The 16,544-nt window shown below is 36.9% G+C and overlaps 1 protein-coding gene across 2 annotated transcripts in view; it reads right to left on the reverse strand.

The window, feature by feature from the left end:
• Nucleotides 1-16,544, reverse strand: part of ARHGAP42 (Rho GTPase activating protein 42) — a 284,736-nt gene that overhangs the window by 24,058 nt on the left and 244,134 nt on the right. For both annotated transcript variants that reach the window (XM_032641263.1, XM_032641264.1), the window contains 5 exons: nucleotides 5,829-5,891; nucleotides 4,830-4,904; nucleotides 4,107-4,191; nucleotides 3,440-3,498; nucleotides 846-951 (listed from right to left, as the gene is read on the reverse strand). In XM_032641263.1, coding sequence (XP_032497154.1) covers nucleotides 846-951; nucleotides 3,440-3,498; nucleotides 4,107-4,191; nucleotides 4,830-4,904; nucleotides 5,829-5,891 — 388 coding nt within the window. The remainder of the gene's footprint in view (nucleotides 1-845; nucleotides 952-3,439; nucleotides 3,499-4,106; nucleotides 4,192-4,829; nucleotides 4,905-5,828; nucleotides 5,892-16,544) is intronic.

Raw genomic sequence — 16,544 nt, forward strand, 5'->3', positions numbered from 1 at the left:
ATTTAACATCAGTTCAAGGTCTTAAGAGAAAAAGACTGAGGTCCCTGAGGAAGAAGGAATTGTGCCTCAGGCTGCCTTGGATTCAAGCTGCGACTTCAACTCTTCTCTGGGTCTCCAGCCTGCCTTAAAATCAGCCTCTGCAATTGTTTAGCCAATTCCTTGCAATCAATCAATCTCTCTCTTATACATATGTGTGTGTATGTATGTGTGTATATATATATATATATATATATATATATATATATATATATATACATACATACATATATGCATATATGTGTGTATATATATACATACACACACACGATATTCTATCGGTTTTGTTTCTCTGGAGAAACTTGACTAATACAATATCTATCTATCAAGATTTTTAAATACATAGATGAACTAACAGCGGAGTTAGAAAGATCTTCAGAGACCGACAGATACTATGAATCTGGAGAAGGAAGCTAACATTCAAGTGGCAGTTTGACCTGGTATAACCTGGTGACCCTAGTAGAATAGAGAACTGGTCTTCAAACTTTGGGCTTACAATGTATCTAAAAGAACTGGGAAAGAGCTATATACCCCTTCATATATTTTAAGTTGGCATGAAAATTTTCCATCATTAGTATAACGGTTGCAAGGATATAATTATTTGCATGTCGTAAACATACACAGGTACACACACACACGTATAGATGTATCTTAAAAACAAACTGCCACATCATTTTTTAAGCACATTCAGTGGACTCTGATTATAATAGCAAGGTTATAGCTCCATCACATCCTTTAAAAGGACATGAACAGCTTAAGTTTAACAGCTGAACAAGTAATTAAGTGAACAATATAAGTCAGAGAATTACTTGACCAGGTGCTTTATTAAGATGTCCAGCATCTCTCTGTTTTTCTCTGGTAATTTGTGCACTAATGCATGTACAGCCTCCACCCGGTAGTTTTGGTCATCAGACTCTGTAACAAAAAAGGTTCAAATTTTAATTGTATTAAAATGCATATATAAACATTAGTAATTAAAGTATCATAACCACTTCCACCCATTGTGCCTTATAAGCACTGCTTCACATGGTAAGTATTATCACTATCATTTCCTAAGGCTTAGAGACGTTGAGTAATTTGTCCATGGTCTGCAATCAGTAAGTAGAGAATTCAAACGAAGTTCTATCTAATCCAGACATGTGCTCTTAGCCCCTGAGCTGTATACTTCCATACAACCATAATTCATCTCCTCCTTGGGTTTTGCTACACAAGGACAGAATAAAACCTTTGGCAACGTGAGTGATCACAGCAGTTGTTGCAAATGGCCTAATGTGCCAGGTACTACAATACACTCTAACGCACTGAAACCTCCAAGTGACTCCATCAAACCAGAGGAAGCAGGTATTCCTTTCCAAATTTTATAGATCCAAAGATGGCAGGGAGTTATTTTTGTGAGGTGTCAGGATTATTGCACAAACAAAGGCCTGGTAGATTTTTAAGCCCACGCTGACAATGGTAAATCTGAAAAGCAAAAAATCATCTAAAGCAAGTCTAGTCTACAAGGCAAAAGCCAAGATGTTGACAAGTCTCCTAGAGAAACTTCTAACGCTTCAGAACAAGGAATCTATTTAATAGTCTCTTACTACAATACACAGATTCTGGGTTGACTGCTCACCCTGCCAAGCCCTTTCTTCAGAAAGTGCCCAACACATAGGGTTTATATTATGGGACCTTCATCTCTTCTGGGCACAGCTATTTGTACATGAGGTAAGGAAAGATCCTGGCTTTGGTTGGGCCAGACATGAAGTTTCTCCCAGGCGTTGGAATGGAGACACCAAAACTGATCTGCCTGCTGGATACGTGAAAAGGCACATCATGTAAAACCAGGTAGAAAGCCAAGAAAAATCTGTCTGGAAGCGAAGATAAGAATGAGGCAGATATGCAGCAAAGAACAAAAATGAGAGACCCTCCAAAAAGCATTGGGAGGATGAGCAGAGAAACATCTATTTCCTACTCTGAGGTTCCTGGTTGCAGGCCATGGAAGGTGGGACCCATCCTCTGCCAAGGAATTCTGAGGGACTCCCCTTAGTCTCTGAATAACTCCCCTTTTATCCTGAGCTGGATTTCTCTTGCTTGAACCCAAATAATACCTAATTTTATGATCCTTGACCCAAACAAAAGATAAATTCTTATACATAAGACACATTTTAATTATCACGGTAGTGAATAATATGATCATTATTTGTCACAGAAGTGAAGAAAAAAAATCTTGTGACCAAATGTTTGTATCAGAACAACCAGCTCATTGAGTCATTCTAGCTAAGTGGATCAAACACCGTTTTCTATAAAACTAAATTTTTGTAAGAAAGTGTTCTAGGTTAAGGGTCAAAAAAGCTGGCTTGTAGTCCTGATATTGCTATGAATTTACTAGTGTCCTTGGACAAAGTCATCTGCCCCCTCTGGGTCCTGATTTCCTAGTTAATAAAATGAGGTTGGATTATATATTTTCTAAGGTCTTGTTCTTCTTACAAAGACAGATTTCTATAAAGAGGATGTCAAGTGCAGAGCTTTCAGGAGAAAGCTAAGTAGTATAGATGTTTGTGAGATCATGTGGTCAGTCATGTACGCTGGACTGAAAACCAAGATCATTCAGCTTTACCTGACACTTTTGTCAGTAGACAATACTTCCTGTGACATTACAATGTGTGGTAAACTAATGCAGCTGATTTCTTTCTTAGACTGTGAAAAATACTCTTGTTACAGTCATATCTCATACATCCTAACAATGAAATGCCAACTCCTAAGTGTTACAACTTGTTGTGATGGGCTCAGATGGCGACCTGGCACTTTGAGCCCAACGTTTTACAAGTACACACTTCTAACTTCTCAGGTTACAAGATTGTCACTGGCCCCTTCCCCTCCCCCCCACCCCAATTTTGAATTAAGCCTATCTATTCATATCACATTATGGCAGTCACAGATCTAAAGAAACAACATAAATATCTGATCATCATCAAGAAATATAAAAAGAGAGAAAAGGTGCTTGCTGCCTGCCAAAAATATCTGACTCTTTCTCCAGATTTAGGAGCACAGCATGTGAGTATGTGTATAGTGAAAGCACTGGCATAACTGACTGTACAGATTTGTGGTCTTGTTTATTTAACCATGAAATTGCTCTTGTAAGAAACTGACATTCACCAATCAAGTAAAATGTAATTCGAATAATTCCTCACAGCTCTTTCTAATGACATCATACTCGCCACCCCAATAAAGTCTTATTAAGTAACAAAGTATTTTAGTTCACTCTGTGATTTCTTATAACCATATTGTAAACTATTACATATGAGAATGACAGTTTCTTAAGCAATAGACAGGAAAATGTTAACTAGCAGGTTTAAACTTACACCTCTAATACAGCATAAAACCACATCATTTTTAATGCATCCAGTGGAAATGTACTTACTAACAGCAACAATAAAATCTTTGTGTAATTTGTAAGTCATCAGTGGTTCTGCCAGGCACCTACAATAGAGAATGAAGCAAATTTTAGAATGGCAGTATCTTCTGATTTCCCCTGACCTTTCAGTGCTTCTTTAAGAATTGGGTAATTAGGCGTTTGATAAAGTCCTAGCAGGGAGTCTACAGGTAGTTCTAAAATGCAGACCTCAAAGATACCAATGCCCCTGAGCACTTCTTGCCACCACTGTATTAAAATGGGAGGCTGGGAGACAATTTTTTTTTTTTTTCAACTTTGTGAGAACTATTGGACCATAGGAGCAAAATCCCTCTCAGATATGGGGGCAATAGTTAAAAATTTTTTTTTTTCAAATTCAACTTGTGGTGTCTTAAAAAAATACATGAAAACCCGAATTCAAATCTAACATGAAACAGAAATTATTATTTAGTATTCATAAATTATTGCAGCCTTTTAAGTGTATTGTTTGAACAAGCACATATAAGTTCCAGAACGCTAAACATAACCATTACCACCCTGTGCTATTCCACCTTAGGTGAAGGAACTGTGTTAAGGAGTGAAGCTAAGAAACAGGGGCTCCCTGGGATCCGTGGTGACTGCCCAAGAGGGTGACTGAGAAACCACAGCACAGCGGCAAGAGTTAAGCCCCCCTCACCTGAGGTAGTTTTTCAGCCCACTTGTTATTGTCTTATTATCCCACAGTTCAATATCAATGTCCATATCAGGAGGGGATTTGGGAGCTGAAAAGAATTAAAATAAGATGTTTAAACTGTGCAATTCAAAACATCACTCACACCATTAAGAAAATGGATACTAACATAAGTAGGTCACAGAGAGAGGCATGTATTTCTTAGAATGCCAATGGAGTTAAGTTTAGGATTGTTGTTTGCATGAGTTGGTGCAAAGCTCACTCTGACACTGAACCTCAAAGATTTCTAATGGAATATAGTTTTTCAAATCAGATGTTTGCTAACTGCTAACATCACAGCACACTTACTATGTATTAGGCTTACAAATAAGGAGGTGAAGGCACAGAGAAGTTAAGCAAATTACCCAAGGTCACAAAGCTTTTAACTGGGCCCAGTTAAGATTCCAAGTCAGGCAATCTGAATCCCAGCATCCATAAATCCTATTGTACCTCTAGCTAATCAAAGGATACTTGAGGAAAAGTCCAATATTATAAAAAGGGCCCCTTCTCAAATTCTGATTGTTCATCTATTACAATGGACTTTAAGAGCTGAATACAAATATTAATTTTAAATATGACTTGAAAATACTCAAAGATAAGCAATAATCTAGATCTCAAAGAAACCTATGGTTTGAATTTTCTTTAAGAATGCAAAAATTAAGTAAGTAACTGGCTTCATCCAAAACTTACAAAATGTGGTATTCATGAGTTTCTGAACTTTGGAGTTCACTCCTCCTATTCGGTAAAGACCTAAAATGGTGATGCCTAATGAGAAGGAAAAATCACAAGAAAATGGCTTAAGACACAGCTTCTGAAGTACAAAATGTTAAAAACTCAGATATATGCCTACACAAAATCTGAAAGCTATGTATCCAATTTTACAGTCTAACTTTAGCAAACCTACCCTAGAAACACCCATCAGACATATATTTCTTAGAGCAGACATTGAACAGTGATTTGAAAGTCTAAAGAGCTTCAAAATAGCGAAGTACACCTGCTTATTCACCACTACTTGAATATAAAAAAGCATCCAAGATGGAAAGGGATGATCAGTATTTCTCATACTCTGTTTCCTCAGTCACAGGGTCCTGCATGTTGAACAGTTTGATGGAATTGATAGCTTCCCTTTAAAGGTGAGGAAACAGATTCAGAGATTTTAGGGAACCTACTTAACTTCGCAAAACTTCTAAGTGGCAGCACCAAAATTTGAATCTAAGTTTAAAGAACTCCAAAGCCCAATAGGAAGTTTTGCTTTAGACAAGTTTTCCAGGAAGTAAAAGGCAACTGGAGAGGACTTCAGGACCGAGGTCATAACTAGAATGAGGAAAGGTGCTGAAATTGTGACAATGACTAAAATCACTCTGAGATATAATGTAGGGAAAGAGGAGAGCTGAATTCAAGCTCCTTAGGAATCTTACCTTCCTAAAGCTTGAAAAAAAACAGAGTCCATCAATAAGAAGTAAAATGAGGCTATATTATGAAAATTCATTAAAAATCAAGTACGTCTGTAGTATGATTTTGGTAAACTGAAGTTCAAAGTATAGTTACTTATGTGTTTGTATAACTTATAATTCATATATTACTTAAAATAAATCTCCTGTTAATAACTAAGTATATCCTCATTCTGAGCAGTTCCTATGTAAGAAGGGACCACACAACAGTAACAGTGTACCATCAGGCAACACCGACCTCTCGTTTCCACAGCTTGAATGCATTTTCTCACAAAGTTGAACCCTGCTTCATTTAAGTACACTGAAAGTAGAAGAAAATCATATTAAGTATTTATGCTGAACTTGCATTCCTGCTTCAGTTGGCTCTGTAGTTTCATGGCTTGATGGCACAGGGGTTGTTACTGAATTTGTCAAATATTTTGGTTAGCATAGTAATTTTTATTTGGGGGTAGAAGTGAAGGAGGGAGGTTCACATTCACCAACGTTTTTATATCAACTTGCTTCATTAGAAACATAAATCTAATAATAATTATATTATTAGATATAATTAATAATTATATTACATAGCTATTCACATATTTTTTTCCTATGAGATTCTCAAAACAACATTATGAGGTAGAGAGAAAGCTTTGCAATCTTAAGATGGTTCACCAAGTTGCTGAAAACTGCTTTTCTTTGTTCTAAGATCTAGAGCCACATTTTTTTTTTTTTTTTTTTTTTATGCGTTACGCGGGCCTCTCACTGCTGTGGCCCCCCCCGTTGCGGAGGACAGGCTCCGGACGCGCAGGCCCAGCGGCCATGGCTCACGGGCCCAGCCGCTCCGCGGCATGTGGGATCCTCCCAGACCGGGGCACGAACCCGTGTCCCCTGCATCGGCAGGCAGACTCTCAACCACTGCGCCACCAGGGAAGCCCCCTAGAGCCACATTTTAACTCAGGTCTCCTGAATTCAAGCTCAATGTTCTATTCTATTGCATTTTGAATCATATTCAAAATAATTCAAAATATGCTTAGTAAGTCCGCTAAAAATCCCCCAAAGATCCTCTATTACGAAACAGCAATTTATTTTCATTGCTTTTTGACAGATTTTCTTCAGATTTTTCAATTTTCTTAAGGTTTGGGGGCCAGATCAAGTTAGGTTACTTGTTTAAAGAGAATGGATTTAAAAATACCAAATAACACTCAGAGGAAAAATTTAAAAATATTTTGATACTATAATAAAATTTTTCATCAGATGTGGTATACATATTGTATTTCTTAATATTCCCAAATCATAATATATGAAGACAATTCAAACCAATAAAAAATTAAAACTGGTTTCCATTTATAGATGGTGGATTAAATACATCCATTTAACTACACAGATTCACAGACAGAAAAATATATATCAAAAAATTATGCTAAAAAAATAGGTGCCAGGAAAGACAAAAAACTTTGAAGAAATCCTAGACAACGAAAATCACTGAAACTGAATTGACTGAAAAGTTTGAGAAATCTGAGATTAGAAATGAGAAATCAAAAAACTAGAAGTACTACAATGCGATATCATCCCATACCTGTCAGAATGGCCATCATCAAAAAAAACAAAAGAACAAAAACACAAGTAACAACTGTTGCCAAGGATGTAAAGAAAACAGAATCCTTGTATACTGTTGGTAGGAATGTAAACTAGTGCAGCCACTGTGGAGAACAGTATGGAGGTTTCTCAAAAAACTAAAAATAGAACTAGCATATGACTCAGCAATTCCACTCCTGGGTATATATCCAAAAAAACCCAAAATATTAATTCAAAAAGATACATGTACCCCAATGTTCACTGCAGCATTATTTACAATTGCCAAGATATGGAAACAACCTAAGTGTCCATCAGCAGATGAATGGATAAAGAAGATGTGGTACATATACACACAATGGAATACTATTCAGACATAAAAAAGAATAGCAGCAATTGGGTATTATGCTAAATGAAACAAGTAAGACAGAGATAGACAAATACTGTATGATATCACTTATATGTGGAATCTAAAACATACAACAAACTAGTCAATATAACAAAAAAGAAGCAGACTCACAGATATAGAGAACAAACTATTGGTTACCAGTGGTTATCTGTGGAATCTAAAAAATACAACAAACTAGTAAATATAACAAAAAAAGCAGATACAGATATAGAGAACAAACTACTTGCTACTAGTGGGGGAGGAGTGGGAGGTACAAACTATTGGATGTAAGATAGGCTCAAGGGTGTATTGTACAAAATGGGGAATATAGCCAACATTTTGTAATAATTTTGTAAATGGAAAGTAACCTTTAAAAATTGTATAAAAATTTTTTTTAAATTAAAAAAATCTAGAGGTACTGACTTGGTAGAATATTTATTATACATTGTTAGGCAAAAAAAAGTAATCTATAGGACAATACAACCCAATTTCTTAAAACATAAAATTTGAGGGTATGAATGTTTCTATTTTCCTAGGAAAAATCTCTAGAAAAATCATGCAAATTGCAAGTAAGAAAGAAAAGGACAGAAGGTAGAAATTGTCATTTTTATTCATTGGATTTTGTAACTATTTTATATATCTTTTAAATTAGTTTTTAGAAATAAAAAATAGATTTAAACATGTAAAAATGCCAAAACTAAAATATATATTGCTACCAATACAAACTGGCTTATTTATTTGTGTGTCCCCAGTGCCTTTGATGTCAAGGGAACAGAACTCAGTGAATGCTTTGGGTGAACTCAACATGCAAGAATGAATGGCCATTAGTCAAGCATCTTTCTAGAGCTGACTACCTACATGAGAGGGGAGTTTCTTTGGGCACCAAGAAGGGATTGCTTACTTCCAATAACCCAAAATGCCAAGCACAGCATTATAGTATGGATATATTCAGAGAATTTAAAATATTTATTGAACATAGGAAGAAAACAGGTAGAATGGAGAAGTGAGGAATCAATTATTAATTTTCATTTTTAATAACAGAAACTGAGCCAAAAAATGTAACCCTGGTAAAAATGATACACTAGCATTTTGTATCAATTAAAACTGCAAGTTCCTGACATTTATAACATTTGGTTCTTGAGGTCACATTTTCCAACTTTTCAATAAAAAATATTAAAAGAAAGAGAAATCCATTTTAAAAAAATTTCAGTAAAACCTGCCCTTGGCTAAATGAATGAAAATAATTGTGATATATAAAAACAGATTTTCTTTAAATATCCATTTTGAGAAAAATAAGTAATAACCAGGCTATATCTTGAAGGTATACTGGGATATTTGGTGGCAATACCCCATTCTATCTTAGTAAACCAGTATCACAGGCTAATTATGAAGAAGAAAATTTTACAAACATTCAGTCTGACTGCCAGGTCATTCCATGGGTGCCACTGTCCTGATGTGTCCCATGGACCTTGTGCTTTAGCTCTCTTCACGTGAGTAAATAAAACTATCGATAAATTCAGAAATGTGAAAAAATACACTGTGTTGGCAAAAATAACCATGCATTTTTGTTTTGTTTCCTTTGAACATCCTTTTCTATTGCCTGAAATAGTATAGAGAGGTTCCGTGGTGCAGAGGTAGCACCCAGCTTTGCTTAGAGCCAGGCAAACCTGGGATGGATCTCAGCTCTACTATTTACTGCTTTGTGGATGGAAGTGTGCCTATTAACTTTTATGAACTCTAGTTCTTTCATCTATAAAATGAGGGAAATAACAATACCTATGTTAAAGGGTTGTAGTAAGATGAAGACAAAATCCACATAAAGCACTGAAGAGTGGAAAACAATGGAACAAACATAATCAGATGCTAGTTTCCTTCCCCATGTGCTCCTATCCATACATCACTGAGAAAAAGAAGAAACGGTAAAAAAAAAAAAAAGGGTCAGCCACTAGTACTAACCAGATGAAAGAGACAGTACTCTCCCAATTAGCAGCTGTATTACTGGACACAGTTTTAATCTCTCTCATCCTCAGATTCCTCTTCTATACAGTAAGGATAATAGTAGTACTGTCTTCACAGGGCTATTCACAGATGAAATACGTTAACATTTGCAAAGCTCCTAGAATAGTACTTGGAATATAGTAAGTTCTGCAGAAGTGTTGGCTGTTATCATCATCATTATTGGCTAGAGGAGAATATAAAATCTACATACGTCAATCGCATGTGTTCTTGGGGTCTGGCTGAAGTCACGGGGACTTGAGGTACTATCTGCTACAAGTGTTATTTTTCAGAGGCATACTATATTACTTATTTTTAAAATATTTGGGGCCAGGGCAATGATCTATTTTTTTAATATACATTTATTTATTTATTTTTGGCTGCATTGGGTCTTCGTTGCTGCGTGTGGGCTTTCTCTAGTTGGGGTGAGCAGGGTGTACTCTTCGTTGTGGTGGGCGGACTTCTCATTGTGGTGTCTTCTCTTGTTGCGGAGCACAGGCTCTAGGCACGCAGGCTTCAGTTGTTGTGGCATGCGGGCCTCAGCAGTTGTGGCTTGCGGGCTCCAGAGTGCAGGCTCAGTAGTTGTGGCCCACAGGCTTAGTTGCTCCATGGCATGTGGGATCTTCCCAGACCAGGGATCGAACCCGTGTCCCCTGCATTGGCAGGGGGATTCTTAACCCCTGCACCACCAGGGAAGCCCACAGTGATCTATTTCTTTAAAAAAATGGAGATCAGGCATAAACCACTCAGGCCCTGCGAATCTAGCTGACCACTGAAGAGACAACAAGTTGGATATTCACATATATGTCCCTATGCTCTCATTAAACTTCAATAATCACAATGAACAAACACATCCTCTCATTGGAACGGAACTGTAGTAGCCTGCGATTACTGTTCACTCATATTTGCTGCTCCTTCCTGCAGGAAGATTATGTTTCTCAGCTCCCTCTAAGACAGACTTGGTCATATGATATGCACTAGTCAACGAAATATAAATGGAAGTCACAAATGTCATTATCCATCAGCTAGGAAGAGCTGGTATGTATTGCAGAAGTCTGCCATTTTTTTCCCCCCTCTGGTACAAGATCATCAATGTTACAGAGAGAAGGTACTACATGAGCTTGGGTTTTAGAGTAAAAGTTATGTATCAGAGAATCACAGCTGACCTGAATGGACATATCGCATATTCAAGAGACGAACCTTTATTGTGATTAAGTCTCTGAGACCACAGCATAACCTGGCCAGTTCTGATTTAATCATGTACAACTTAAACAGATTGTTATGGAAAAAAAGGACTAAATGGAATAAAGCCAATCCCACACACTTCGCTTTTCCTCGCTTAACTGGTATTTATCCGAGTTTCTGGCTACTGATTTGTCCATTCATATAAAAAGGCAGCACCCTTCATGGCTGCCTTACAAACTACTGATCAACAATGCCTTCATGCAAGCACTCAGCAGTTTTTGCTGAGGTCTGAGGAGAGGAAAGCGATATAGCTTAAACAGGCTTTACCACCCTCTGTCTCCCAGTGAGTGATGGAGGAGGAAGTCATAAGGAGGGGTGCTTCTGAGGGAAGTCAGAGACAAACACATTCGGTAAAGGAAACCTTTCCACCTTCCAAAGCCATGAAGGGGTTACTACACTTAGTATGCTAGTGCTAATGAGAATTCAGCAAAAATAGGTCTCTATAGCTTAAAAAAGAAAACCTGGGAACTCCTTAATGTTCAAATGAGAAGTCAGTGGAAGGGGTTCTTACTAAACAAAATCACACCATTAAAAGCTGGTAATTTATCCTGATTCTTTCTTTAGTGGAGGGCAAGTACTCCTGCTGCAGCGGTAGAGAGGGGAGCATATGCATCTGTCTGAAGTACGGACTACTGAATCAGGGCTCAGTGCCTGGCCCAGAGTAGGCAGACAACACGTGCTTACTGATCCATAGCTGGCTAGTTATTGGTTTGTAGCTGGCTTGCTCAAGTACCCTCTCTGGCTTCTACAAGGGATAGAGCTTATCAGCTAACAGGAGTTGCTTTTGTCAACTCCTCTCCAGGGCTCTTACCCCAGCCCAGCATCTCTCTGTAGAGAGGACCAGAGGGGTATGCAAAATACAACTACCACAAATTCCCAGGAATTGACATCTTACAATATTAATGATACCTGGCCTTTGGGGGTGAAGAAGAAGATTGGCTAACTAAAGAACTTAATTTATTTAATCAAAAGTTAAATAGAAACATTCCTATTTCCCTCCAGCAACTATTCAGGGCTGAAGTTTTTATTGAAACTCAAGTAAAGTTTCCATAAGGCAGTTTAGCAGCACAAAAGCTATTAATCTCAACAGAATTCAAAAAGCCATGAGGAGGAAAAAAAAGAAAGAATTGTTTTCCATGCAGCTAACAAAGCAAAAGTCCTTGTACCTTCAATTTCCTAGTAATTAAAAACCCAGCATGTCCTTACAGATGTAATCTACTTGGCCTTACAATACATTCTCAGGGTTGACAAAACAAAGCGGCACTTGTCTTTAATTTCCAATTCACATTTCTAGTCTGCCATTTCAGATTAAAAGGCCCCTATCACAGACAACTAATATCATACTACACGTGGCTTGAAAGAAACAGGAAAAGAAGATGAGTGCATTTAATGGCTTTTGTGGTTCCCACAGGACATTTTCTCTTTTCCCTAAAGGTAGCAGTTAACGCTCCACAGCCCCGGCCCAAACTATTTTCTCTTTCTGCTCTGCCCATGAAGAAGACTTGAGCTCTGACCCTCTTCCTGGGTCTCAGTGATGGAAACAGAACTGTATTTGCTCAGTGGCCTTGGGGAGAAGAACTGAGCTATCGAAATAGCAGTAGGAAGTGCCAAAACATTTGTGACAGATGGCGCTTGCCAAGGATAAGATTGAGTTCACTTTTTCTCTTTGTTGCTGGGGAGAATACATTCCCTGGGTACACATGGGAAAAGCCACTGAAACACAGAGTGGTAGAAATTTGGAGTTGTTGGGAAATTATAAAATTATCTTCTAGTCCAATCCCTTTGATTTTGTACATGAGAACTGAATGTTAGGAGACTTTACCACTACACAGATGAGTAGTGACTTTTAATAGCAGAAACATCATTTGAAAGAACTTCCTTTTTCTTATTCACAATGATTGGAATAAAGTAGTTCCAAAATGGAGTATCGTTGAACTGAATTGCATGAGAGAATGAGAACTAGAAACCTTTCCTTTCGCAATTCCCAATTTCTCCAGACCTAGGGTAGAGGGACCAGCTGAAAAGCCACCAAATCAAATGTATGTATGAGTGGGGACAAGGCTCAGGGCACCAAGAGACACTGCCAGAGAAAGCAAGCCTAGGAAAAAAAGGCAACTGCCTTTGCCCCTGTTAACAACTAGTCCCATGATGAAAGTCTCATGACAGAAAAGGTGTCTCAAGACAGATAATTTGCTTCTTTGAAAAATGAGCTCAGATGGCGGAATTATATTTTCAATGGCACGGCTTGAGGAACAGTTTAGTTCTAATTTTTTTTTTTTTTTTTTTAGTTCTAATCTTAATTGAGTGATAATCTGCGTAGTAAGTACTCTCAAAATAAATCCATTCCCAAAGTCTTATAATTTCAAGAAAAGGATACTGTGGTATATTTTACAACCAGAAAAGTATCTGTGGATTTAACATCCTGTAACTGACCAACGCTCTAGCTTTTTAACTTGATGCTTTTTTCATAAAGATGAGTCAAATCTTCCTTCTCTACTAAATTATGCTAGTCTCATGTACAGCATCTAGATTCTGAAAATGGTAAATTAAGAGTAACCACAAAGTAGGGAGACTTTTTCAGGTTAGGCTTGTAAAGAGTCCCATTACAGTCACAGCATAGTTTCACTCTCCATTGAACAGCCTATGTTCTCTGTATATTCACAGTATGGCCCTATTTTAGGACACTAGATAGTTCTTCGTCTGTCTGTTGCTTTCAGGGTTTTCAGTGAAAGCACAGACTACTCCCAATTGCTGACATTCAAAACAGTTTTTTTATCTTAGTTTTAGATTTTACCATCCTAAGCTTGACTGTTATCTTCCACAGTTCAAAAACACACATGCCCAGCAAAACTGAGTTTCCAAAGGATAACAGGAATAATTTAAGATAAGTGGAATCCATCTGAATTACCAAGGCTATAAAGAAGCACTTCTCAAGATGGCAAATGAATCAAGGCTGGTACTGGTTTCAAATACCAACTGTGAGAGAAGTTACAGACTAAAATTGACATAATGCCACCTTGGGGGAGAGTCAAGTGTCAAAAAGGGACATAGATCTCAGAAAACAAAATGATGTATAGAAAAATGATGGAAGGGGCAAACATAAAGAAGACACAAGATGCTGAACTCATAACATTATGAACTCGCATGATTTATTCAAGATCAGAGAAAGAGTTTGAGAACTTCACAATCACTGGCATATAATTGTGAACTGAAACAAATAAAATTCTGGACCTATTACTAGGAAGAAAACATGATGCTACTCTTAATAGGATCAAGTGCTTGAATCTGGAATACTGTTTAGCATAAAGATATGTCCTAGGAGTCATTAAATCACTGGAAAAATAGTGGCTGATAAGACATGATAAAAGAGAAAGGGGTAAAATTACAGCCTGAGGAAGAGATTCAAAAGTCCATTAATAAATTTTAGGCCTTGATATAGTAGATTGTTCAAAATTATATGCAAAAAGATTAAATTCTGGGCTCCCCTGATGGTGCAGTGGTTGAGAGTCCACCTGCCGATGCAGGGCACGCAGGTTCGTGCCCTGGTCCGGGAAGATCCCACATGCCGCGGAGCGGCTAGGCCCATGAGCCATGGCCACTGAGCCTGCGCATCCGGAGCCTGTGCTCCACAACGGGAGAGGCCACAACAGTGAGAGGCCCGCGTACCGCAAAAAAAAAAAAAAGATTAAATTCTGAGGACTTGGAAAGGCACTTCATTGCATGTTGGATTGAAAATGTTTAGAAAGCCTCCCTCACGCAAATTGGCAATACCAAAAAGTCCACCCCACAGCAAGGGGGAGCTTAGTTGTAGAAGGTGCAATCAATCCTGTGCCTCTACTACTCAGTTTCTTTTATTGGCGGCATATGCCATAGTCTTGACTTTTAAAACAGAGTACTGATCCTGTTCAGGTAAGCAAATATGAATCTCCGAGAATGTGTAAAAACAACCCAAAACAAGTGTAATTTTGGATAACTTGGCTTTATACCAATGTAGCAAGACCTTTTGAAATGACTACACAATTTCACATGTAACTTTTTAGAACGTTTAGAATACTTAAAAAGGTATTATTTTCTGCATTTATAAGCAAATTTACTAGACTACAAAAGATGCCTGGTGTTTAGGAAGATTATATTCTGCCAGAATCACAAATTTGTCTCATTAGGGTGTTGAGTTTGAGAGAATGAAATTCACTAGTTTTGTATTTATAATTTGACATGTCTGTAGAGGCTTGATTGATTAAATGTATAAGTGGGAGAATTTTATCAAATTTGTGGAAAAATAAAGAAGTGAAAATGACTTACTTTTAAAATTAGTACATTTATAAATAAGAGCTGTATGTTGATTAAAAATAGGATTAAAGATAAATTATGGCTTAAGACAAAATAATAAAAATAAAACTCAAAAATAGGTTTAAGATTTATAACTTCAAGTACTACCTATTAATAGAGCAAAGGTAATTTAAAGATTCTTTTCATGATCAAAATCTCCCCCTGGGCAATAAAAGCCTAGTGGCACTGAATAAGAATAAGAGCAAATATGTGCTGAGCACACATCTCAGGAAAGGCCTGCATGGAGAACTATGGAGAATAGATGGAGTCTGTCACCTCCTGTTCAGGGAACTGGGTGGAAAACTGATACATCATATCAAGAGCCAGAATGAGATAAATCATACAAACACATGGACTCTCAGACACCTATTTCTCTGAAACACGTATCAATTTATAATTACACATGGTGGCATAGTGATGTTTCAGGTGCCTAAGACTACAGGAAAGCTGATTTCCAGAAGAGTGGGTCTTTACTACAAGAAGCCCAAACTCCCTCCATCACAGCATAAGTACATTTGATAACTTTCTCACTCAAATTACCTAGTTATGATAAAAACCCTAGTTCCAAGGTGCATTAAGTATCAAATATATTCTGATTGACTTGATCACGTCCCCATTCAAAAGCTCTATTCAATATCTTAAATATATATTCATTTATTTTTCAGGAAGGATTTGTCTTTGAGTAGGTTCATTTGAATTTGAAAGGACTATCTTTATACTGGATATGAACAATGAAACCAATGTTAGAAAACACATTTCAAACTCTACTCAAATGCAAATTACACAACAGATTACTTTTTAGGTAATTTTTTAGAATGAACATTAAGTACTTACAAACCTCTTATCGGTTGGTTAATGTTTCCCTGATTAGATAAAAGTGGGCAATGAAAGATTTTATACTAATCACTCTGCTTGGCAAAAAAGAAATGAAGACAAGAATAAAAACTGGAAATATTATTTTAACTCTTTAACATTAAAGGTATTTTAAATTATGCATTTTCTTTTGATAATTTCTGAAATTAATCACTAGGAAGCATTTCATCCAGATAAAATGATAGGCTTTTGAATACACTCAATATTTATTACTTTCAAATGAGTGCTTTCCCAGTTTTTATTGTTACTCCATTCTAACTTGTATTTTAATAACAATCCAAAAGTCAGGCTTATTAAGGCTGTTTTAAAAATAAATTTAGACATCATGAAAGTCAATTGAGTTAAATAAAATTTGAAAGTGCTTTAAAGGATATACACATAACCTTAGAAACATATAAAATTTGATTTTAAATGTCAAATAATTTGTATATGTAAATTACATATGAAGATACCCTAAACTAACCAAGGATTAAAGGTGGCAGATGACTAAAAAGGATTCAGAATATGATGGAAAATACATAAAATGTGTTCATTCAGAATGGTTTGACACAAATTCAGTAATAATACAGCCAC

This window comes from Phocoena sinus, chromosome 8 (assembly GCF_008692025.1).
Source record: "Phocoena sinus isolate mPhoSin1 chromosome 8, mPhoSin1.pri, whole genome shotgun sequence".
Taxonomy (NCBI): domain Eukaryota; kingdom Metazoa; phylum Chordata; class Mammalia; order Artiodactyla; family Phocoenidae; genus Phocoena; species Phocoena sinus.